The sequence below is a fragment of the Pristiophorus japonicus genome, chromosome 8 (genome assembly GCF_044704955.1).
Source record: "Pristiophorus japonicus isolate sPriJap1 chromosome 8, sPriJap1.hap1, whole genome shotgun sequence".
Lineage (NCBI taxonomy): Eukaryota > Metazoa > Chordata > Chondrichthyes > Pristiophoridae > Pristiophorus > Pristiophorus japonicus.
The window spans coordinates 186,399,434-186,426,245 of record NC_091984.1 but is presented as its reverse complement, the minus strand read 5'-3'; the positions used below and the strand labels follow the sequence as shown (position 1 = coordinate 186,426,245).

Here is a 26,812-nt window from a genome sequence, read left to right as displayed (position 1 = left end):
CAGAAACGTGGAAGAGGGTAGAATAGAGTGGTATGAGTTAACTGTGAGGCAGTGATGGACAGACATCTGGTACAACTAATGCCATGGCCAAAGTACACACGATTTAAACACGTTTCTTAATAAGCTGATAATGGGCCCGATATTGCGATGGGTATGACGGTGTACTCTCTCAGTATGTGGGCCAGATATTGCGGTGGATACGACGACGTGTACTCTCAGTACATGGGCCAGATATTGCGGTAGGTACGATGGCATACTCTCACAGTACGCTGTCGTACCACCTGTGAAATGGGTAGCAAGTTTGGGATTTCCGCAAGCGCTAAATCTGAAACTTGCGATCTGTCAAGTTCCGCCTGGACAGATGACCCGTACCACCTTGGAAATCCCAATTACTGGTGTAGAGTTGGGCAAATTGGCCACCAACTGTCCAGCAATTACAGTCGATAATTTTACGGTTGATGCAATCACCCTAGGCGCAGGGCCTGTTTGTATCAGCATAACTGGGTTACATAGGGACGGTTACTTGTTCGATTAGCTCCTGAGTGAATTGTAAAACTGTTTGAAACACCTCTAATGATTAATGTACAGATTTTTCAGATCTATGTCTTGGGTCTGTTGTATTTATGTTTGTATCACCTGTCCATGTTGTTTTATGAAATTTCAGAGTGCTTGAATGATTTATCAGAACTCTAATTCCTAAATTATATTTGAGAATTAATTACAAATAATTTTTTTTTGTGGGTCTGTGTGTGTGAGATTGAGATTGTTTTGGAACGATTTATTCTGACAATACCTCGGGTGAAATGCAATATAAAGAATGTTACCAGTATTGGAGGGAGACATTTTCCCTTCGGTGTACTGATTATAGCAGGCCCACGGGATCCCAGGTATGCTTCTGCACATGTTGCGCCCCTGGGATCTGCGGGCCATTGCGCGGCGTTCGAGTACGCAACGTCAGAGCAAGTTCATGAAGGAGGTTCCCTATCAGGTAAATTTGTATTCTATTCGGATGCCGGTGGTGTACTCTGTAGGTATGCTGTCGACTGCAAAATCTGCCCCAATACTGAATGTAGTTTTACTATTTTTAGAATGAGTGATGATGGAAAAAATTCTTTTCTGCATAATCCAGAGAGAAGAGATTATATATTTTGACAATATCCTCCAGCACAGTCCCACTCAAACCTCAGCAAATGGTTGCAGGGCTATCAGTAATGATAATGGTGCCAACCGTGAAAGTGAATTGTTTCTGTGCAGATTGATTATCCTGGAAGTACCAGCGGTGCAACTTCCATTAACCACCATCCTATTACCCGCAGGCCCAGCCGAATTTAACAGCAGGGCCTAATTTGCATGGGAAAACCTCAGTTTCCCTAACCGCAGCAAGCCAGATTGAGAGGCTGACTGTGGGTGGGTAGGCCTGCGGCACAAGGTCGCAGAGAGGAGGGAGGGATTGCGTGTGGTCTGGGGCGGGGTGGGGACCGGTGGAGCAAGGGGGGGAGCGGTCGGGAACAATCGGGGGCCAGGCGGGAACGATCAGAGGCCAAATCACCAGATTGGGGGCCAGACGAGTGATTGGCCGGGTGGGGGGGGGGGGGGCAGGGTGGTGGTGGTTGGAACACCATCAGAGGGCCAGGGGGAGCAGGGGAGAGGGAGGCAGATGACATCGAGGGGCCAGAGGAGTGTGGGAAGGTTCAGAGGCCTCGTTGGGCGGGGTATCTGATCACAGTGGGTGGGTTAGGTAGTGACCCTGGATCCTGGAGGTAAGTGTAAAGGTATTTGTCTCCTGGATCCCTCAGAGGCGGTCCCTCGAAACGAGGATGACTTGCAAGGGATGAGTTCACAGGTGTTTCTATGAGGATGACTTGCAAGGGATGAGTTCACAGGTGTTTCTATGAAGGACCCGAACTACATCCTGAAGGGTGGAAGATGCCTGTGTATGGAGTGTGGGAAATTGCACTCCGCTTCCATTGAGGGGTGGTAAGGCCAATTCTGTGGCGGGAGCAGGACTTCCACGCTGGGGGCTAAAATTCCCTGCCCCAGAAGGTTACCGACCCATGATGGGAACCTGTGCGGGGAGGCAGAGGGAAGTTAAGGTGAGACGGGATGGAGGGGAGAGTGGTGGAGGTGGGGGACGGAGAAACCCAGGGTGGGGGACAGGAGAGGCCACATTGCAGCGAAGGTCTGTTGGGGGGGGTGGGCGGGCCTGGGGGGCTCTGTGCCTCGGTGCGGGGAGTGTTCAGAGTGGGGTGGATGAGTTGACTGCGCAGATGGCGGTTGGTGGATGTGGTGTGGTTGGCGTCGCGGGGGCATGGCTCCGGGGTGGCCGGGGCTCGACATCCGGGGGTGTTCGGCATTTGGGAAGGATTCTGACGGGACGGAACGGTGCAGGGGGAGTGTTCCCGGTGCTGGGTGGGTCCGGAGCCAGGGGGTTGCACGCTCTTGGGATGGGGGGTGGGCTGTTTGGAGCTGGTATTAGGAGAGACTTCTTCACCCGGGGAATTGTTGGCCTGTGGGGTTCCCTGCCGCCGAGAGTTGTTGATGCCAGTTCATTGGATATGTTCGGGAGGGAATTGGATGTGGTCCTTGCGGCTGGGTGGGTCGGGGGGGGTGTGGAGAGGGCGTGGGGGGGAGGTGCTGGGGTGGGTGATCAACCATGATCTTGTTGAATGGCGGTGCAGGCTCGAAGGGCCGAATGGCCTACTCCTGCAACTATTTTCTATGTTTCTATGGATTTTTTTAACGTGTGGTGGCCGTTGCACACCAGCCACCACATGGGCTTGACAGAGCTAGGTCTTGGTCCAGTGGCAAGGATTACCCATGACGACTGGAGACCAGCTCTGCTGCACGGACCTAGTGCTTGCACACATCGCAGCGTGGACTGGTCCGGGCTGCCATTGGGCCCTTGGCCCCGAACTCAAGCCTCGCCTGGACCCCGATCACGTCCCTCTACAGTCGCTTGCCATTCCTTCGCCACAACCTTGCCGCTCCTGCTGTACCTTACCATGCTCCAATCACCGACCTGGACCTTGATGACATCATTCTTCACTGCCGTCGCCCTCCTGCACCAGCTCGCGCTGCTCCCTGTAGTGGTATGCCTCCACGCTGCTCCCCCGGGGCCTCCATGCTGCTTCTTTTAAAGCCCTGATCTGCCGCTGGTGTTCTCACGCAGGTCGGGGCCTCCACGCTGCTCCCCGAGGCCTCCATGCTGCTCTTTTTATGGCCCCGACCTGCCGCTGGACCTCCTGGATGTAGGGGTAAGTGTAAAATATATTCCAGTGAAAAAGAAGGGCGGCAAGAGAAGAGATAACCAGCCGTGGATAACCAAGGAAATAAAGGAAAGTATCAAATCAAAGACCAATGTGTATAAGGTGACCAAGGTTAGTGGGAAACTAGAAGATTGGGAAGATTTTAAGCAACAGCAAAGAATGATTAAAAAAGCAATAAAGAAAGGGAAGATAGATTGCGAAGGTAAACTTGCGCAAAACATAAAAACAGATAGTAAAAGCTTTTACAGATATATAAAACGGAAAAGAGTGACTAAAGTAAATGTTGGTCCCTTAGAAGATGAAAAGGGGGATTTAATAATGGGAAATGTGGAAATGACTGAGACCTTAAACAATTATTTTGCTTCTGTCTTCACAGTGGAAGACACAAAAACCATGCCAAAAATTGCTGGTGCATAGGAATGTGGGAAGGGAGGACCTTGAGATGATCATTATCACTAGGGAGGTAGTGCTGGTCAGACTAATGGGATTGAAGGTAGACAAGTCCCCTGGTCCTGATGAAATGCATCCCAGGGTATTAAAAGAGATGGCGGAAGTTATAGCAGATGCATTTGTTATAATCTACCAAAATTCTCTGGACTCTGGGGAGGTACCAGCGGATTGGAGAGCAGCTAATGTAACGCCTCTGTTTTAAAAAAGGGGGCAGGCAAAAGGCAGGTAACTATAGGCCGGTTAGTTTAACATCTGTAGTGGGGAAAATGCTTGAAACTATCATTAAGGAAGAAATAGCGGGACATCTGGATAGGAATAGTGCAATCAAGCAGACGCAGCATGGATTCATGAAAGGGAAATCATGTTTAACTAACTTACTAGAATTCTTTGAGGATATAACGAGCATGGTGGATAGAGGTGTACCGATGGATGTGGTGTATTTAGATTTCCAAAAGGCATTCGATAAGGTGCCACACAAAAGGTTACTGCAGAAGATAAAGGTACGCGGAGTCAGAGGAAGTGTATTAGCATGGATAGAGAATTGGCTGGCGAACAGAAAGCAGAGAGTCAGGATAAATGGGTCCTTTTCCGGTTGGAAATCAGTGGTTAGTGGTGTGCCACAGGGATCAGTGCTGGGATCACAACAGTTTACAATATACATAGATGACCTAGAGGAGGGGACAGAGTGTAGTGCAACAAAATTTGCAGATGACATTAAGATTAGTGGGAAAGCGGGTTGTGTAGAGGACTCAGAGAGGCTACAAGGAGATTTGGATAGGTTAAGCGAATGGGCTAAGGTTTGGCAGATGGAATACAATGTCGGAAAGTGTGAGGTCATCCACCTTGGGGAAAAAAAACAGTAAAAGGGAATATTATTTGAATGGGGAGAAATTACAACATGCTGTGGTGCAGAGGGACCTGGGGGTCCTTGTGCATGAAACTCTTTTTGGAGTTTATCTGCAAAACATAAAACATTAAACCGTGCCACCCGACCTGGGTGACACACCAGACATTTACAAGGCCCTTTTTTTCCTTTTTTTGGTTTTTTTGGGGGGTTTTTTTCTTTCTTTTTTTTGGTTTTTTTTTGGGCACTAAAATCACAATTTTTCCACAGTGCCCCCTATAAAAGGGAAGGGGACACTAAAAACACCGGCAATTAAAACAAATTAAACTTTAAAACGTAAAATCAAATTAAAATTTGGTTGCCGGGCGTGATGATGCACTCCAGTCCCTCCGGTGCCCAAAAGGTTAGTTTGCAGGTGCAGCAGGTAATCAGGAAGGCAATTGGAATGTTGGCCTTCATTGCGAAAGGGATGGAGTACAAAAGCAGGGAGGTGTTGCTGAAACTCTATAAGGTATTGGTAAGGCCGCACCTGGAGTACTGCGTGCAGTTTTGGTCACCTTACTTAAGGAAGGATATACTAGCTTTGGAAGGGGTACAGAGATGATTCATTAGGCTGATTCGAGAAATGAGGGGGTTAACTTATGATGATAGATTGAGTAGACTGGGTCTTTACTCCTTGGAGTTCAGAAGGATGAGGGGTGATCTTATAGAAACATTTAAAATCATGAAAGGGATAGACAAAATAGAGGCAGAGAGGTTGTTTCCATTGGTGGGGGAGACTAGAACTAGGGGGCACAGCCTCAAAATACGGAGGAGCCAATTTAAAACCGAGTTGAGAAAGAATTTCTTCCAGAGGGTTGTGAATCTGTGGAATTCTCTGCCCAAGGAAGCAGTTGAGGCTGGCTCATTGAATGTTTTCAAGTCAAAGATAGATAGATTTTTAAGCAATAAGGGAATTAAGGTTTACGGGGAGAGGGCGGGTAAGTGGAGCTGAGTCCACGACCAGATCAGCCATGATCTTATTGAATGGCGGAGCAGGCTCGAGGGGCTAGATGGCCTACTCCTGTTCCTAATTCTTATGTTCTTATGTAAAGGTACTTGTCTCCTGGATCCAGCAGTACTTGCCTTGCATTAGCTGGCGGTTTCCCGAAGCCTGCAAAACCCGACCAGCCAGAGTTGAATTCAAAATGAAGGTTAAATCTGAGGCTTGCCAGCCTCATAATACTAAAATGGAGGACCCTCCTCGTGGCAGTGGGTTGGCTGTCAGCCCCTGTCTCGCCTCCGCTAATACCGGAAGTGAGTGGGTTGAAGGCAGGTTCAAGTCAGGATTCAGAATTTTAATACTGTAACCTCCCACACGACCCCAACCCACCCGTTTCTTTAGGGTAAAATTCCCCCCGATGTTGCTAGCCTTCAGGTGTGCAAGTGCTGGCAATCATGTTGCACCCTACTTCCTTTCACTTGTGGCTGCTCTAGAGTTCCTGCTCTGTGCGTCTCACGTTCTTTATTCAGAGCCTGTCCAGATGTAGAATATTAACCACGCTACAGTTCTGTGCTGTGTCCTTTTTTTTCTTTGCTTTGTAACAAAAGTAGACCAGAAACGGCAATCCCAATTATCTTTAAGGACAATTAAAGAACCCTATTTAAGAATTGAGCTATTGATCCTAAATTTATTTTGTTCCTCTTCGTGTGGAGCTGCCCTCGGTGGTATTGTTGAAATCTGGAGTGCGCTGTTTGGGGGATCGCAGGAGCACATCTGCATCTTGTTACCACATGCTGAAACATTCCTGATGGTGGCCCAGAAGCAAGAATCTGCTTGGGAATTTGGCACTCGACCAAAAATTCAGAGCGTAATGCTGAAATATGACGATAAATGATAAAACAGTGAAGGTTTAGATCTGACAAGTTCTTTATATTTTAGTTTATATGAAAGGCACTTTGCCTCCCCCCCCACCCCTCTTAGTAGTTGGTGAGTAGAGCCCTATAGTGGTATTTTGTTCGAACTATTTTTTAGCACTCAAATATTCAGCAACTAAAGTTTACTGCAGTGAAGGGGTTTGACAGGTAGGTGGCAGTATGCACTGCACTCCGTCATTGAGTTTCCTAATTTCTGACCATTTATTTGCTGTAACATGTTCAATGTAGATTTTCACAGGCTAAACCCATGGTAATGACGATCAGTGCAACATTTAGGCCGTTGGCACTGTGGCCACCAATGCTGTTGTAAATTGCAGATCCGAGCCAAGTGTTAATTGGTGTGACAGCACCCTGGTCGGAAATTGGCTGACTTTTTACACATGGCAAGTACTTGCAATCTACATGATGGGAGGTGAGTGATCATTGTACTGTTGACACGCAGAGGTTATAACCCAGACTCTTGCCATTGACAGCGCTGGCTGAAATGGCAGCACTGTAATATGTGAACCATTGGAAAAGACAAGAAGAGGTGTTTTTCTGAGGAACTTTAGACAGCAACAGTGCTGCTTGTGGCAAACCTAAATAATTGGTGCTGGCAAATGACGCCGAGGGCTGTTATGTTTTCAGGCAGCAGGCCGGCAAAGCTACCAAGAAAGGACTTGCATTTATATATCACCTTTTGTGATCTCGGGGCCTCCCAAAGTATTTCACAACAACAATAACTTGTATTTATATAGCGCCATTAACATAGTGAAACGTCCCAAGCCGCTTCACAGGAGTATTATGTGCTAAAAATTTGACACCAAGCCAATGAAGTAGAAGTGTAGTCACTGCTGTAATGCAGGGAAACACACAGTAAGGTCTAAGGATAGGGTTCGACTTCAAGAGGACATGGACAGATTGGTGGAATGGGTGGACACGTGGCAGATGAAATTTAACGCAGAGAAGTGTGAAGTGATACATTTTGATAAGAAGAACAAGGCGAAGCAATATAAACTAAAGGGTACAATTCTAAAGAGGATGCAGGAGCAGAGAGACGTGTGGGTATATGTGCACAAATCACTGAAGGTGGCAGGGCAGGTTGAGAAAGCAATTAAAAAAGCATATAGGATCCTGGGCTTCATAAATAGAGGTATAGAGTACAAAAACAAAGAAGTTATGATGAACCTTTCTACAACACTGATTTGGCTTCAACTGGAGTATTGTGTCCAATTCTGGGCAGCACACTTTAGGAAGGATGTGGAGGATTTACAGAGGGTACAGAAAAGATTTACGAATGGTTCCAGGAATGAGGGACTTCAGTTACGTGGATAGACTGGAGAAGTTGGGGTTGGTCTCCATAAAGCAGAGAAGGTTGAGAGTAGATTTGATAGAAGTGTTCAAAATCACGAAGGGTCTAGTCAGAGTAGATAGAGAGTAACTGTTCCCATTGGTGGAAGGGTCGAGAACCAGAGGACACAGATTTAAAGTGATTGGCAGAAGATCCAAAAACGACATTAGAAAAATATTTTTTATGCAGTAAGTGGTAAGGATCTGGAATCCACTGCCTGAAAGGGTGGTGGAGGCAGATTCAATAAAGGCTTTCAAAAGGGAATTGGATAAGTACCTGAAGGGAAAAAAATCGCAAGGCTACGGGGAAAGGGCGGGGGAGTGGGACTCGCTGAAATGCACTTGCAGAGAGCCGGCACAGGCTCGTCGGGCTGTATGACCTCCTGTGCTGTAATTCTATGTGGCTATGTCTAGTCCCACAAACAGCAATGAGATAAATGACTTGGATAAACTGTGTTTAATGATGTTGGTCGGGGGATAAATGCTGTCCAGGACACTGGAAGGACTCGGCACCTCTTGGGATCTCAGAGTGCAAATGGGGCCTCGGCTTAATATCTCATCTGAAAGGCAACCATGTTGCTCTCCCTCAATACTAGACCGAAGTGTCAGCCTGCATTATATGCTCAAGTCTCTGGAGTGGTGCTGAAACCCATGACCACCTGACTCAGACGAGAGCTCTCCCACTGAGACCAGGCTGACATGGGATTGTTTTTCCATAAATGGCCTGTAAGAGCCTTGCTTATCATTAGAAAGTCTGTGACCAGAAGCTTAGTCACGATCACTACTTTGACTGCTTCAATTTGAAGGAGTTCTGCAATATAAAAAGACACAGCAACATTGAAACGTCAGTCAGGCATCTGTGATGCAAGCTAACAGCCTGCTTGTGAGCACTAAATCCAGGACTTGGACAGTCGAATCTGTTGTCAAGGCTTCCTAAAGAGCAAGTATTAAAAAATCGTTTTTTCTGATCAGTCCAGACGGGCAAGGTCAGATAAATAGTTAAATCATTCACTGAAGGTTACTGCCTGAGCTGGCCTCATTTGTTATTTTTCAGGCAGAAGTGCTAACTGTTTCAATGTGAAACAATCGTTCGAATTTCACATGATTGGCGTCAATAGTCCTTCAACTTTGAGAACGTCAGTACTAATGCATCTAACCGCCATTCCTCGGTACCGTGCGTGTGTGTGTGTGTGTACACAATTACAATTTTCTTCCACTCCACCCTTAACCCCTCCCTCCCAAAAAAAGGTTATAACATTCCTGGCCATCTTTTGATGTTCCAGGCTGTATCAGATCCTTGGACATTACCAGACTGAGTCGACATTACTAGATTTTGAGATGGTACAAAATGCATAAAGTGATTGCAAGGTTTTGTGTTTACTGAATTCACTATATTTCTGTTGCAACTGAGTGCATATCGCACATCCTTAATCGTACTGTGTCAAATATTACAGTGATTCGGACAGTGAGTGGGAGCGGCTGAAGGAAGCAGCGGTGTCGGGCAGCGACTTACTCCGGCGCAGTTCCCTCCTCGCTACCCAGTCAGAGACAAACCAGGCTGAAGGCCCCATCGAGGCCGAACACACAGGAAAGGGTAAGAAAAAGAGGAGGAGGAGAAAGCTGGCCGCGGAAGGAGGGGATAATTTAGCCAGAGGCAGCGATCGAAAAGGAGGTGAGCAAGAGTCCAAGCAAGGCGGCTTAGATTCCATCTCAAAAAGAAAATCAAAGCAGATGTGCCAAGTTCCGGTGAGTAGACTGAAACAAACGGAACTTACAGGTGCAACTGCTGTCAGGCAAGGACACTTGGGGATAGAAAAGGCCGACCTTGAAAGGAGCAAGAAGAAAAAAGTGAAACGCAAAAATGCCAAACACATTTCCGAAAGCGTTAAATTGAGGCCTTGTCAAACAAAGAAAAGGAAAGTTTCGGTAGCAGATGTGTCATGACCAGGCCCAGCGGTTCTGCAGGCTCTTGTTATCTTTCAAAGGACAATGTTTATTTCCAGTGACATTTTGCGAGCTATTTCTTTTCCCCCCCCCCTTTTTTTGTTTACTTTTATTTTGCCTTTGAGTTACTTTGAGATGACCTCCGAATCGCAGAAGAGAGGAGGCAATAATTCCTATAATGCAGCTGTCCCGCCTGTGGGACAATGTCTGTGAATGGAGAGTTCCTGGGCTGATTCAGCTCAACTGTGTATAATGGACTGTCACTTGAGGGAATTCTGACTGTGAGCTCATTGTTCCGTGTATCTCCTACTTACCTGCCTGAAATGATAATAGATCCTTTATTCATTGGTTGGTAGACTTGCTTTGGTTTGATTTATATTTGAAATTTGAACTGCAACCATTTGAGTTCATTTTCTTTGGGTTTCAAGAGTATTTTCACTGTTCTGTTTTTAATACCTACATTTAAAAAAAAAATTAATCCATGTGATTAAAATGCTGCAGTGAATTTATTATTGTCTCTAGAAACAAACTTGCCCATTTTAACCCGAATCTCGGTAAATAACTGTTGGTTTGTTTAAACCTAGTAACCAGTGTTTGGGTTCCTTTCCCACTGTGTGCTGTGGCAACGCATAAAAGTGCAATATCTTTGCAGCAACTCATCAAGGGAGTTCAGATAACATCCGAAACTTCAAGAGCAAAATTTAACTGGTTTACCAAACACCCCTGATTCACAAGACATGTCGTTGCCTGAAAACTCACTTTAATCTGTGTCTGACATGGTGGCCATGTAAATCTTTGCCATTTTTCACATTCTGTCTTTTTCTCGCCCCTCCTGAATGTGGTGACCAGTACTCTGCCCGAGTGGTCATTCTTCATATGTGAGGCCAGAAAGTGAATATCGGGGTTATTCAACTGCAGGGAGAATTAAGCCCGATCTCAACTGAACACCCACCCACATAGGAGAAAATGTACAGTAATCGGGAGCGGGAATCCTGACTGACCTTTTTAAAAAAATATATATATATACCGGTATGTATATTCTCATTGGCACATGAGCGCTGAAATGAATTGTAGCTTCTCTACTCTGCGCTCTTGCAATCAAATGAGTCAACATGGAATGGGAGATCTTAGCTGAAACCTTCCCAGCTTGTATGGTTTACTAGGTTACGTTTATATGATAACCATATCAGATATGCTGATTAGGATTAGATAAAGTAGGGATGGAGGAGGCTTGTGTGGAACATAAACACCAGCGTCGATCACTTGGGCTGAATGTCCTGTTCCTGTGCTGTTAATTCTATGTAATTTATAAACTGAGCAGTCAAGGAGTAGTTTTTATTACCTAATTAAGATCAATGGTGGTAAGTTAGCTGAAGGCAAGGTCTTGCCACGGCACCATCTGACTCTTGCTGCAAGTTCTTATTGGTCCATTGGGTGAAATAACATGTCCGTTACAGATAGTCCGTGATATGCACAACACGTGCCAAAATTGCTTAACATTTTTACTTTTCCATTTTTTAAAGCTTTAATTGTTAAAAGAAAAGTTGTCTATTTAATTTTTTAAAGCCGTTTGCTCAAACTGGCCAGTTGTCCAGACCAGCTGGACCTCTATCTAATTAGTTAATCATTCTCTACATTGAACTAATGTTTTTTTAATGAATAACACAAAATGAATACACCAGTTATACAAATTCACTAATTGTGAGCAGCGGTTTCTCAGGCGATTCTGATTACAGCCCACTTGATTTCAGTTATACTGCTAGTACATAAATTACACTTTTTGTATAAAATGGGCTGAAATGCATTAATATGAAATGCCTTTTATTTTAGTGAAGCTGTTAACCCTCTTATTTTAAATGGGTGAATATTTTTGTTAAAATGGTAGTAATAGGAATTTCATCATGCATTTGTGCAATTCCACCCCAAGGGTCTAATCTTCACCAGGCCTGCCACTCATGGGTCGTTAATAATTATAGCTTTCTATCATTATATTGACCTTGGACATCCTCGGGATGGTACCGCCTGTTTTCTGAAGAGGATACAACCTGTTTGGTAACAAAAACTAGGTAACGCAAAGGTCTCAGTTGAAGTGAAAGTATAAAACCTTAATTCTAAATTTGTTCCTTTAAATATAATATATGGATGACGTGCCTCAGTCCAAGTTATTGGTGTGTGATTTAGCTATTTGTAACCTGCAGTATATGTGCTGGTATGATGTGAAACTTCCTTTATTGATCCCTAGGCAGTATGCAGTGTTTTTGTTGAAAGCTATTTCCCTTGCAACATTGCCCATTTGCGAGACCAATCCAGTAACCTGCTGTAGGGCTTCTGCTGATGCTGCATTATACTGTCCCAGTGTATGCAAACCAAATGAGTGACCAAACCACTGACACGGAACTTACTGCCCCTCGTTGCTGAAGGCGCAAAAATGTGTGAGAGGTCACTTTGCCCCTCACCCCAACCCACGCTGCTGACAAAAAACACGGGATTTTGAAATATGCGACCCAGAAAGCTTTTATTGGTGATAATGCACAATATTAGCCATTCCTCTCAAACGGTTGCTACAAACGCTGAATAATTTGTTAATCCAGCTGTGGAGTGCACTATAATATGCAATGAGAAAACAGCAGCAGTAGGGCCCCTATTTTTGACAGGACTTTGCGCCGTTTTTTGGTGTCAAATCCTCAGTTTCCAACTTTCGCCAACATTTGTATGCCAGTACCAACCATGTGCGGCACTTAAAAAAAAAATGTTGGCACAGACACGAGTTAAAAAGGGCTCCGGCGCTGTTTTTGTGTAGTTAGGCGACTTTGGCTGTCCACGATTTTTTTCAGCGCGTTGCACTGCCAAAATGCCCCGAAAAAAATAAACACATTCTGTGAACTTAAGGAAATCGGCACGGTGTACAAAAGGACATTGGGGCCAGGCAAAAGAAGACAAAATAAAGTACAATTGCATGGATTGTTTTGACAAGGTACTCGGAGAATAACCGAGTGTCATTTCTGAGTTTTTGGAACAAGACAATTTTCAGAGGGAAATTAAATAATTTTGCTGGGTTCTTTTTCACCCAATTCGCGACTGTCCACCCCAACTCAATCGTTGCCGGCCGGACTCGGCCGGACACAAAACCTGGGCTGTTTTTGAAGCCGAGCGTCGAATTGTTGTGCTTGTGTCCGGTTGAGCTTGCGATCCTGCCCGGCCGGCACTTCTTCGACCTGTGCTTGAGCTCGGTCAGCATCCGAAACGGAACGTTTTGTGCACAGGCACAGCAGCAAACTAGTAATCACCATTTGTCACAGGTGACCCAAGAGAATCACTGTACAAGCAAACGCTTGCGCAGATCAGGGTGTGGTCCGATCTAGGGCGCCACCCAGCCTTGTGGAGCAAAACGGCGAGGAAAGGTGTCAGTGATTTAAGTATTTGTCTGCATAATAACAATAATGGTGCAATTTTTAGCATGCCTGATTGATAAGGGCGTTTGCCATACATGGCATGCACATGCAGAGATGGCGAATAATTTGATGCTGATATGGGGGAGATAGATTGATGGGGTGGTGGCTTTACCCTCAGCGAGTCTGTAGGGAGAAGCGCTCATACCTGCAACTGAGTGAGGTAGACTGCGTTCGCAGGCTGCGATTCAGAAAGGAGGTCCTCACTCAGATCTGCCAACTAATCAGGGCAGACATACGGCCAAAAAGTGGAAGGAGGACTGCCCTACCTGTAGAAGTAAAGGTAATAGCGGCACTTGCATTCTATGCTACAGGATCATTTCAAGCTTCAACTGGGGACGTATGCTCGATCTTGCAGCATGCCACCCATTGCTGCATTTGCCAGGTGGCTGCTGCGCTGTATGCCAAAAGGGACCAGTTCATCACTTTCCCTATGACCACGCAGGCAATGAGAGACAGGGCTGTGGGGTTCTCCAGAATTGCTGGCTTCCCCAGGGTACAGGGTGCCATTGACTGTACCCACATCGCTTTGAGAGCACCCTTGCAAGATTCCGAAGTTTACCGCAACAGGAAAGAGTTCCACTCCCTAAATGTGCGGCTGGTGTGCGACGATCTGCATCGGATCATGACAGTGGATGCCAAATATCCCGGTAGCATCCATGATGCTTTCATCCTATGTGAGAGCATTATATCTGCGATGTTTCAGGAGCTGCCAAAAGGGCAGAGCTGGTTGCTCGGGGACAAAGGTTACGGGCTCGCCACCTGGCTTATGACCCCTCCCCCATATGCAAACCCCACACTGAGGCAGAACGTCAGTATAATATGTCCCACATAACGACACAGAGCATCGTAGAGGACAATTGGCATTTTAAAGCAGCTTTTCCATGCTGTACCACTCTAGAGGCTATCTGCAATACTCCCCGCACCACGTCGCTCAGTTCACTGTTTTGTGCTGCATGCTGCACAACGTGACAATCATGAGGGGACAGTTACTGGACATTGAATATCCTCCTGAGGGGAGGAGGAGGGATTCGGAGGAGGCTGACAAGGAGGAACCACCTCAAGCTGCAGGACGACGGTGGAGGAGGGTGGGGCGACCAAGGGGACCTCTAGCCACTGCTAGAGACTTGCGTCAGCGGCTAATCCGTGAACTCTTTTCTGTCTGAAGGCTAAAGGGCGGCATGGTTGATTATAGTGTCGCACCATGTTGACTGTTTACACCTGTTTGCACTTTTAATAATGTGTTGGTTTATGTTGGTTACATTCACAAAATAATGCACTGATTCTGGTTAAATTAAAAGAATAGGTTTATTAGACATTTGTACCTAACTTTAATAAAACATTTTACTTTTCAATAAAGAAATATCAAACTTTAAAATTTTCCATTAAAGTATCAAATTTTAAAAATCTCAAACTTTGACATATTCAATTAACAAAACTTTATTGTATCAAACTTTTCTATTAGCAAAACAAGTAACAGCAAGATACAAATATCTCTTCTTTTCCCCCCCCCCCCTCCCCTCCCCTTATTCAACGACCACGAGCGCATAGTGCCCCTCTTGCCCGCCCTGGTGCCTCTACCCTTAGCCTGTCTGTTGGTGCAGCAGGCAGCAAACTTCCTTGTCCTACCGGTGAGCCCAAGGTTATATTTTTTTGTTTTTCGTTGGACAGGGGCAGACCTAGTAGACACCTTTCTGGAAGGCCTGGGTTCATCTTCGTTTTTTTTTCAAGCTGTTGATCACCCTGCGGCATAGTCCCTAAGGTTGGTCTGGGGATGATTTGAGTGGCAGCAGTTGATGCCGTCAATTGGTGTTGAATGACAACCTGGGTGTGTTCCCTTATTGCAGCAGCTACCTGCAAATTTCCGCCACATATGTCGGACAATTTCCCCATCAACTGTCCTGACAGTGCATCCACCATTCCCTCCCTAATCTGCCCTGCCAGTAGTGGTCTAATGCCTCCAGACAGTGTTGCAACTTCTCCTGACAGTCCCGCAATTTCTACCCTCACCTCATCCATGGTGCCCAGGAGCGACCTGGTTAACTGCATACTCTCCCCACTCATCCCGATTAGTTTTACCGTGTCTACCTGCGCTTGTAGTTCAGCTCTCCTTTCCACCCTCCTTCGCCGTCTCCCCCTGTGCCTTACTCCTCGACCCTATTGGGCAACCCTCTCACAGGTGTGTGTTGCTGGACCACACTGGCACACGCATCCTGCCATGGGCTCCACTGGTTGCACGTCCAATATGACCATCTGATCAGTGTGGGGAATCTTCATGCTGGCCTTCATCCACATCGTCCTGCTCAAAATCAGGAAACAATTCTGGACTCTCTTCTGGATGTCCCTTCGGGTGCTACTTCTGCTGGTACTTCTGCTTGTACTTCTGTTTGTCCTGGATCACCTTCTGCCTCTTCCTGACACGCAGCTGCTGTAAAACATATCAAAAACACCCATTAAAGCCTAGCTAGCCCATGCAGTATTTAGCTAACCCACAGTGCAAATTGCAGGGCTTACCCTGTCTCTTTGACCTGGACCCAGCATCCACACTGGTGGTGGATATGCTCCGGTGAGCTTTAATCAGATCAGAGATCCTCTGTTCCAGCTGGCTCAATTGCAGCTTACTTGGTTGACCTCCACCAGTACGATTCCTGTGCTTCCTGATCATTGCATTCTTCAACTGCAAAGATGAAAATAGAACATTTTGAGAGGGTCCTTTTGTGTGATGGCCCCACACACACACACACACACATTTACAAATGTCATTGCAGTGCATACTTCAACTAATTGTCCTAGGTCCTGCCACTTTTTCAGCTACCTGACGATTTTCCAGGTGATGGCTACTGCATTGTACTCTACAGCAACATCACCCAACTTTGAGCCATTATAGCAGATTTAACTTTTTTTTGCTTACCCCCCCCCCCCCCCACCCCAAGGCTCAATGATATCTCCCAAGGATACCACTTCATGTGGGAGAAATTGAACGGCCCTTCTCCTCCTTCGAATTCCTTTTCCATTTCCCTCTCAGCCATGTTTTGCAGGTTTTAATGCTCACAATTGCAGAAAGAACCAGAGAGCACGATCCGATCACAAAAGGAAAAACGATCCATGCACAAAGGGCTCTTTAAATATGTCTGATCCAGACCAGAAAGTTTCTTTCTTTGTGCATGCCCAGACAGTTTACAGTGCAGACTTTAAACTCCGCGCCCCGCCCCCCCACTCCCCCCAGACAACTTCGAAGAGCGCAGCACCAAATTCAAATATTTGGCGAAAGTCCCGATTTTTTTATTTTCTGATGCTAACCTACAAAAAAAAAATCCTACGTTAACATGCACGGGCGCCAAAAATGCAGCAAGTGGAAAATAGGAGCCTGAGTCTCCATTTACGACCTTGCTCAGATCCTCGGGCAATCCTCATTTTCCTCCTGAGGAATGCTTTGACATGTAGCTCAGTTAAAGCTGTTTATTCCTTGGCTGTTTTTACATACTAGCCTGATCAAACTGTGCTGATGTTCTACATTTTTGTTTGAATTTTAATAATTTAGGTTGTACAACTTTAATAAAAATAAAAGTACAGGTTGAACCTCCCTTATCCGGGACTCCCTTATTCGGTACCACCCGGCCGCTCCGAATGAACAAATTGAAGTCCTTCCTCGCTGCCGACTCCCGCAATCGCTGGCCTGACCGCACGATCCACTGAAAGCATCCAGTGTTCCAAGGTCATGGACAGGAAGGTGGAAAAACGAAGCACTTAGAACATCCTCCAGAAGAAAGCCCCACTCTTTTCTCCCCCCACCCCCCCCAAGGGCAGCTTTATGTTCTTCATTCGTGTTCTCATTGATCTTAATCCTAAATGCCACAGCAGGAAACTCTTCGGTTGAAGTCTGACACCAATGCAAAAGTGGAATGATATTCCCCCCTGAGTCTTGTGTCCTTTAACTTTTTAAAACGACTGAGCCGATTAATTATTTTTTATTACACCGTGAAGTGTAGGATGTTATTCCACATACATTATAGGTGTTTTATAAATGCAAGTTGTTATTGAATCTCTAAAATTATTTGCAATGTTAATATTGTCGCAACAGCAGTTTTTCTCTCTCTCAAAATATAACCTATTGTTCTCTTGTACTAATTCACAGATCAATTCTAAATATCCCATTTTATGCACTGCTAGAATGTTCATTGCTTTGTGGATTTTCAAATAAGAAAAATGGTGGTTCGGTCTACTCTTAATTCAGATTATCTGGTTCATTTTTAAGCACTAAATTCCCATGTTGCTTAATTCAAATAGTGCAAAAAAGTGACTGAATTATCAGGAATATGTTGTAAAAGTTTCTTGCAGGATTGAAGTCAGGTTTCCAACTACACAGAGATGGCATGTTTTCCTTATTTAAAAACAGAAAATGCTGGAAATACTCAGCGGGTCAATCAGCATCTGTGGAGAGCAAAACCAAGGTAATGTTTCAGGTCGATGACCTTTCATCAGAACTGGAAAAAGTTAGAGATTTAGCAGTTTATAAGCAAGTACAGAGCTAGGGGAAAGGAGGGGAGGAAAGAACAAAAGGGATGATATGTGATAGAGTGGAGTGATTACATTGCAAAAGGAATGATGGTGCAGGGCAAAAGGAGGTGGTAATGGTATAATAAAGACACATATGATGGGTTCAGAGGAGGGCAGAGGAAACGTTACAGGGACACCCTCATAGCCTCCCTGAAAAAGTGCAACATCCCCACTGACACCTAGGGGTCCCTGGCCAAGACCACCCTAAGTGGAGGAAGTGCATCCGGGAGGGCGCTGAGCACCTCGAGTCTCATCGCTGAGAGCATGCAGAAATCAAACGCAGGCAGCAGAAAGAGCGTGCGGCAAACCTGTCCCACCCACCCCTTCCCTCAATGACTATCTGCCCCACCTGTGACAGGGACTGTGGCTCTCGTATTGGACTGTTCAACCACCTAAGGACTCATTTTAAGAGTGGAAACAAGTCTTCCTCGATTCCAAGGAACTGCCTATGATGATGAAATGACAACAGCGGAACCATTACCAGCATCTGCTGTCCAAAATAATGGCAGCAGTGTTTATGATCTGAAATAACATAGATATTACAGCACAGAAACAGGCCATTCTGCCCAACAGATCTATGCTGGTGTTTATGCTCCACACGAGCCTTCTCCCACATTACTTTATTAAACCCTATCAACATATCCTTCTATTCCTTACTCCCTCATGTGTTTATCCAGCTTCCCCTTAAATTAATCTGTGCTATTTGCCTTTACTACTCCATGTGGTAGGAAGTTCTACATTCTAACCACTCTCTGAATAAAGATGTTTCTCCTCAATTCCTTATTGGATTTATTACTGACTATCTTATAAAAACATAAGAAATAGGAGCAGGAGTAGGCCATACAGCCCCTCGAGCCTGCTCCACCATTTAATACGATCATGGCTGATCCGAACATGGACTCAAGTCCACTTCCCTGCCCGCTCTCCATAACCCCTTATTCCCTTATCGTTTATTCAATGTCCCAGCTTCCACAGCTCTCTGAAGCAGCGAATTCCACAGATCCACAACCCTCAGAGAAGAAATTTCTCCTCATCTCAGTTTTAAATGGGCGGCCCCTTATTCTAAGATTATGCCCTCTAGTTCTAGTCTCCCCTGTCAGTGGAAATATCCTCTCTGCATCCACCTTCATCCTCTCTGCATCTACCTTCATGTCCCCTAGTTTTAGACTCCCCACAAGTGGAAACATGTTCTCGACGTCTACCCCATTGAACCCCTTCATAATTTTAAAGACCTCTGTCAGATCACCCTTCAGTTTGTCTAGAGAAAAGAGCCCCAGCCTGTTCAATCTTTTCTTATAGATATAACCTCTCAGTTCTGGCATCATTCTTGTAAAATCTTTTTTGTTTTAAAAGTTTTTCATAAATTAAGAATTATGGGGTTAGTTTTCTTAGGCAATACAATTTTTATACACATTTTTATAAAAAGGATAAATTTGCTGATCCCGTGGCTCTGGGGGTAGGGACGCTATTCGAAGGGTATGTAAATCAGAGACAGGGCTGCAAGACTGCATCGCCAATTGTCGAACCTGCACTCTGTGCGGGATTGGCAAATCTACCCTAAAATTCCTTTACTTGCTATTTCAACACACTCATTGACCATTTACTTTGAAAGGAATATTATTGGATGCATTGACCAGTGAGCTACTAGAAGAAATGAAACCTGTCAGATACAGATGAGTGTCAAAAGTTTTTACAATTATATTAGAAGAAAAAAGGTAGTCAAGTGTGATGTGGGCCCTTCAAAAACATATGGGGTAAAATTGCAAATGAAAATAAGAAATTGGCAGACTAGTTGAATAATTACTTTGTGTCAGTCTTCACAGTAGAGGAAGAGGATACAATACCTGACATTCCAGGAAAATTAATAATGAATCAAGGACTGAAACTCACTCAAGTTAACATACGCAAGAAAACTGTATTAGAAAAAATAATGGCACTAAAGACTGACAAATCCTCAGGGCCTGATTGTTTTCACTCCAGGGTTTTAAAGGAAGTAGGTGAGGAAACTACAAATGCTTTAGCCATAATCTTCTAAAGCTCTCTTGATTCGGAAATTGTCCCTTTTAGATTGGACAAGTGAAAATATATCTCCATTATTTAAGAAAGGTGAGAGAGAGAAATCAGGAAATTATAGACCTGTTAATTTAACATCTTTTTCCCCTCTTTTTTTTAACATCTGTTGTGGAGAAGTTATTGGAATCTAAGATTAAGGACAGAGTAACTGAGCACTTAGAGAAAGTTGAGCTGATTCGAGAGCGTCAACATGGATTTGTAAAGGGTAGGTCATGTCTAACAAACCTAATTCAATTTTTTGAGGAAGTAACTAAAGTAGTAGACAGGAGATACAGTGTATGTGGCCTTCCAAAGGCATTTGATAAGGTTCCACATAAGAGATTGTTAGTTAAATTAAAGCTCATGGAATTGATGACAAATTATTGACCTGGTTAGGAGATTGGTTAGGCAGTAGAAGAGTAGGGATAATGTGAAATGGAAGGAAGTGACTAGTGGTTTCCCACAATGATCTGTGCTGGGACCTCAACTATTAATGAGTTGGATAGCACAATAGAGAGCTATATATGTAAATTTGCCGATGACACAAGATTGGTGGTATAGTAAATAATGTAGACGAAAGCATAAAATTACAAAGAGACATTAGTAGATTAAGTTGGTGGGAAAAACTGTCGCAGATGGATTTCAACGCAGGCAAGTGTGAGGTCACACATTTCGGACCAAAAAAGGGATAGATCCAAGTATTATTTTACTGGTGAAAAGCTAGGAACAATGGAGGTCTAAAGAGACTTAGGGTCCATATAGACAGATCACTAAAATCTAGTAGTCAGGTACAAAAAAATAATCAAATCAGCTAATGGAATGTTTGTTGGCCTTTAGAACTAGAGGGTTAGAATATAAAGGGGAGGAAGTGATGTTGAGTCCAGAAGTTTGTAAAGTGCCTAATCAAAAGATGAGATGCTGTTCCTCGAGCTTCCATTAAGCTTCATTGGGACAGTGTAAGAGACTGAGGTCACAGTGGGAGTGGGATGGAGAATTAAAATGGTAAGCGACCAGAAGCTCACATTCATGCTTGCGGACTGAACTGAGATATTCACCCAATCTGTGTTTGGCCTCCCCAATGTAGAGGAGACCGCATCATGAGCAGTGGATATAGTACATTAAATTAAAAATACGAGTAAATCCCTCTTTCACCTGGAATGAGCGTTTGGGGCTCTGGACAGTGAGAAGGGAGGGGGTGAAAGGGCAGGTGTTGCATCTGCTGCGCTTGCACGGGAAGCTGCCGTGGGAAGGGGAGCAGGCACCCCCAATACCCGCACCATCATCCCTTTTCCCATTTAATCACTCTTGCCCTCCACCCTATCACGTATCTTCCCTTTTGTTCGTTCCTTCTCACCCCTTTTCCCCTAGATCTGTACTTGCTTGTAAACTGTTAAATCTCTAACTGCCAGTCCTGATGGAAGGTCATTGACCTGAAACATAATTTTTTTTTCTCCACAGATGCTGCCTGACTTGCTGAGTGTTTCCAGCAATTTCTGTTTTTTATTCAGATTTCCAACAAATGCAGTATTTTACTTTAGTTTTTGTTTTCCTTACTAGTCAGTGTGACTAAACGGGCCATTTTCATATCCATGCCAAAGTTGGACAGATGTAAGAAAAGACCATTCAGCACATTGTAGGTCAGCCCTCTATAGTACTCTTAACTTTAAGCATCCAGTTACATTTGGACAGCATTTTCTGGTTTTATTTAACATCCATGATATGCTGTGGGCTGCAAATTGCTCTCTGTCCGATAGCAGATAGCTCTGCACGTCCATGCCTACATGTATGGGCAGAGCTCTGCTTCCAGGCAGTAGTTGTTAATCATTTGAGAGAGTAAGCAGAAATGTCTGCATTCTAATAACATTAAGAAGACTCCAGTAAGTTTAAGACATTGGCCCAAAGACTGCCAAAGTACTTTTTAAACCCAACTTTACAACGCACTGCTATTTTACCAAGATGCCTGTGCGTGACTTCTTTTAACATGGGGTGGCCGTTGCACACCAGCTACCACACGGGCTTGGCAAAGCATGGTCTTGGTCCAATTGCGAGGGGATGATTGGAGACCAGGCTCTGCTGCATGGGCCTAGTACACACGCACACATACTCCTACTGTCCTCCTTTCTCCTTTCCACAGGTCCTCTCTCACTGGGTTTCATAGGACACAGTGTGGGCCTTCCAACCTTGCTGTTGGCCTGTGTTGCGCTTTCCCTGGGCCCCGACCCCCTGCGCTGGTTCATGCTGCACCACTCCTGGGCCTTGACCTCACTGCTGGGTCCCGACCTCACAACTGCGTCCCAACCTCGCTGCTCCTCCCGACTTCGCTCCAACATACAAAGCCAATCAGCTACCTGGTTAAAAGAAGTCATGTTAAAAGAATTTACGCACAGGTATCTTCCATACTTTAAAATGAAGTTCAGGACCTGGAACGTCAGGATCCTCATGGACAACCCCAACGCTGGACTGCTATCGTTGTCTGGGTACGCAGACGACTAGACATAGACATCGCCTCCCTAAGCGAGACTCGGCGAGCAGGGGAAAGACAGTTCACCGAACACCTCGCGTTTCTTCACCGGGAGCACATAGAAGCCAAGCGGAAGTAGTGTACGATAACCCAGGCATCCCACCCACCTGTCGCTCTAACCACCATCTGCCTCATCTGTGACAGAATGTAGGTCCCGCATTGGACTCATCAGTCACCTGAGAACTCATTATTGTGGATGCAAGTCATCCTCGACTCCAAGGGACTGCCGAAGAAGAGAAGGTTAACGGTTTGAGAGAATAGGCAAAAATGTCTGCATTCTAATAACATTACAAAGATGTCGGCCCAAAGACTGCCAAAGTACTTTTTAAACCCAGCTTCCCGTCACGCTATTTTACCCAATGTGGTGTCGAGCCCATGCAGTGTGAGCCAGGCTTCCTGAGGAGACCTTGTATCACTTGGATTTATGTGTTCCAAAAATTGGGACCTGACTCTGAAATTAATTTGTCACTTCAGCAGTATACAGAAACAACAACCACCACATATATAGCGCCTTTAATGTTGGCAAAATCCCAAGGTGCTTCACAGGAGCGTATAAGACAAAAATTGACAGCAAGCCAAAGGAGGAGTTAATAGAATAGGTGATAAAACGCTTGGTCCGAGAGGTAAGTTTTTAGAATCTTCAAGGAAGAGAGAGGTGGAGCAATTTAGGGAGGGAATTCCAGAGCTCAGGGCCTAGACGGCTGAATGCATGGCCGCCGGTGGGAGTAGGGGGCGGGAAAGAGTGGGGGATGCACATGAGTTCAGAGTTGGATAAACGCAGAGTTTTTGGATGGTTGTAGGGTTGGAGGAGGTTACACAAAACCACTTCACATCAGTTCAAAAGTGGCAATGTAACTGCATTCTTAACAAACATAACGTTTAATATAGTTCTTTACCACCTGCCTTCCCACTCAGTGCAGTTGTTTTTAGCATTGATATTTTAAACTACAGTAACTCGTTCAATTTAACAAGCTGTTTCCAGTTTCTTTGGCTTTTCCACATTTTCCTGGCTTCTTGCACACTCTTGTGTCCTCACTTTATCCCTACAGATGGAGTCAGGTACGCACTGGAAGCCTCACGCAGACAAAAAGCAGGAAACAATAGACCAGTTAGCCTAATATCTGTCGTTGAGAAAATGTTGGAGTCCATTATTAAGGAAGCAGTAGCAGGACATTTGGAAAAGCATGATTCAATCAAGCAGAGTCAGCATGGTTTTATGAAAGGGAAATCATGTTTGACAAATTTACTGGAGTTCTTTGAGGATGTAACGAGCAGGGTAGATAAGGGAGAACCAATGGATGTGGTGTATTTGGATTTCCAGAAGGCATTCAATAAGGCGCCACATAAAAGGTTACGGCACAAGATAAAAGTTCACGGGGTTGGGGTAATATATTAGCATGGATTGAGGATTGGCTAACTAACAGAAAACAGAGAGTCGGGATAAACGGGTCATTTTCTGGTTGTCAAACAGTAATTAGTGGGGTGCTGCAGGGATCGGTGCTGGGGGGCCTCAACTATTTACAATCTATATTGACTTGGATGAAGGGACCCGAGTGTAATGTAGCCAAGTTTGCTGATGTCACAAAGATGGGTGGGAAAGCAAATTGTGAGGAGGACACAAAAAAATCTGCAAAGGGACATAGACAGGCTAAGTGAGTGGGCAAACATTTGGCAGATGGAGTATAATGTTGAAAAATGTGAGGTTATCCACTATGGCAGAAAAAATAGAAAAGCAAATTATAATTTAAATAAAGAGAAATTGCAAAGTGCTTCAGTGTAGAGGAACCTGGGAATCCTTGTGCATGAAACATAAAAAGTTAGTACACAGGTACAGCAAGTAATCAGGAAGGCAAATGGAATGTTGGCCTTTATTGCAAGGGGGATAGAGTATAAAAGCAGGGAAGTCCTGCTACAACTGTCCAGGCCACACCTGGAGTACTATGTGCAGTTTTGGTCTCCGTATTTAAGGAAGGATATACTTGCATTGGAGATTGTTCAGAGAAGGTTCACTAGGTTGATTCCGGAGATGAGGGGGTTGACTTAGGAAGATAGGGTTGAATAAGTTAGGACTGTACTCATTGGAGTTCAGAAGAATGAGAGGTGATCTTATCGAAACATATAAGATAATGAGAGAGCTCAACAAATTGAATGCAGAGAGTATATTTCCACTCAGGGGAAAAGGGGAAACTAAAACTAGGGGGTATAGTCTCAGAATAAGGGGCCGCCCATTTAAAACTGAGATGAGAAGGAATTTCTTCTCTGAGGGTTGTAAATCTGTGGGATTCTCTGCCCCAGAGAGCTGTGGAGGCTGGGTCATTGAATATATTTAAGGTGGAGATAGACAGATGTTTGAGCAATAAGGGAATAAAGGGTTATGGGGAGCGGGCAGGGAAGTGGAACTGAGTCCATGATCAGATCAGCCATGATCTTATTAAATGGCGGAGCAGGTTCGAGGGGTCAAATGACCTACTCCTGCTCCTATTTCTTGTGTTCTTGTATTTACTGGTGTAAAGCTGCCTCGCCCATGCTAAAGAATAGCGCTAAACACCGTATCACAGTGTAAGGCACTCCCTGAGCAAATAATCAAAGATCAAAATTGGAATGAGCGGGAGAAGCATGGAGAGAAAGGAAGATTGTACCTAGTCAAACAATCCTGATTGCAGACTAGTTTACACTTACCAGCAAGTCGTCTGATGACATCAGTACAAAATGTTTTTACAAAACCTGTGTTTTCTGTATGTGATGCTATAAAAGAATAATTGGAGTAGGCTCAACGAAATAAATTAAGGTTCCACCATCCATAATCCTAGTAAAACTTTAAGGTAAGAGGAGAACTTTTGAGATGTCCCCTAAGTGCAGTATGGGAATTGTAAACAGCTGGTAGTCTCCATCCATGCCTTTATTACATCTAGTCTTGACTATTCCAAAGCTCTCCATGCCTGCCTCCCACCTACCACCCTCCATAAAACGTACTAATCTAAAACTCTCTTGCTCGTGTCCTAACTCTCACCATGTTCCATTCACAAATCATCCCCATGCCCCTGGTCCAAAAACACCTCGATTCTAAAATTCTCATCCTCATATTCAAATTCCTCCATGGCCATGGCCATGGCCAGCCCTAGCTCTGTAACCTCCTCCAGCACTAAAGCCCTCTGAGAACTCTACATTCGTCTTCTGTGCATCCCCCACTTCCTTCGCCTCACCATTTTCCGGCGTGGACATGATGGGCCAAAATGGCCTCCTTCTGCGCTGTAAATTTCTATGTTTCTATTGGCAGTTGTGTTTTCAGCCAGCCAGCTAGGCCCTAAGCTCTGGAATTCCCTCCATAAAGGTGGAGGTAAAAGCAAGGGTGTTCTCCCCGGTGTCCTGGCCAATATATTTATCCCTCAACCAATATCACTAAAAAACAGAATATCTGGTCACTATCATATTGCTGTTTGTATTCACAAATTGGCTGCCACGTTTCCACATTGCAACAGTGACTACACTTCAAAATAACTTCATTGGCTGTAAAGCACATTGGAACGTCCTGAGTTCATGGAAGGTGCTATATAATTTCAAGTCTTTCTATATAAAGTTGTGGTTGTCTACTGGAATTTTTTTTTGAAGGCAGAGGTGGCTGAGAAAATAAATGTTGAAATGCTTCTTTAAGTGAGGCCCCTTATCGTAATGCTTACATACAGGAACCTGCAATACGACACATTAGGTTTTCAATCTGACAGATAGCCTGATGGGGAAAATCTAGTATGCTTCCTTTTGCTGGATTTTTGTGATTCTTGTCATTCTTTTCATTACTACCGCACATTTTTATTTTAATGCCAACAGTATTTTGGTAGAGAGCAGGATCTGTGCATCATCTTGTACTGTGTTTCAAAGCTATCCAAAATCCTTTGTATTGGTGTATATGTGTATTGAGGTGACAGATAGTGATGCAGAATTTTCATTTATTTTGCATCTACTGGGAGAATCGAACACTCCAAGGTCACACACGACATGGATTAGATCCAGTGTTCTGACAGCATGCCTTGAAGACCCCTCCCCCATTGCTTTTATGTTCTGCACAAATTTCCTAAGGGAAATAGTTTGAAGCTGTCTGAACGAATTCAGCTCATCTAAAAAACAATCCCCCTGGTGTGGGTTAGATGTGAATCCTGAGGTGAAAGGGCAGATTCATTGCCCTTTAACCCCTGATCTGCTGTAGACAGATAGCTGTCTATGCTAGTGCATTTTCAGATGCCTTGGCAGATGATAGTTCATGTGCACACCATTTTTGACAAAATGGACAATGACAAGTTATTTCATCTTTAAATTTCATATTAAATGCTGTCTGTTCTGCTGGTATGTGTGAATCCATCCATCAGCTCTCTCGAATAGAAGCAGAAATACACAGCAGGCCATCAGCAGCACAACTGAGGAATTAACATTTGAGTGGGCACTTAATCAGAACTGAGGGCCTACAACCTACCTTTCCTCTTCTAAAATA

At 44.6% G+C, this 26,812-nt stretch overlaps 1 protein-coding gene across 1 annotated transcript in view; it reads left to right on the top strand.

Moving 5' to 3' along the window:
* c8h12orf43 (chromosome 8 C12orf43 homolog) overlaps positions 1-10,099 on the top strand; it is a 37,863-nt gene extending 27,764 nt beyond the window's left edge. Inside the window, exon 6 of the mRNA XM_070887673.1 lies at positions 9,261-10,099. Within this exon, the coding sequence (XP_070743774.1) occupies positions 9,261-9,750 (490 nt within the window). The 3' untranslated portion in view covers positions 9,751-10,099. The remainder of the gene's footprint in view (positions 1-9,260) is intronic.
* Positions 10,100-26,812: the final 16,713 nt, after the last annotated feature.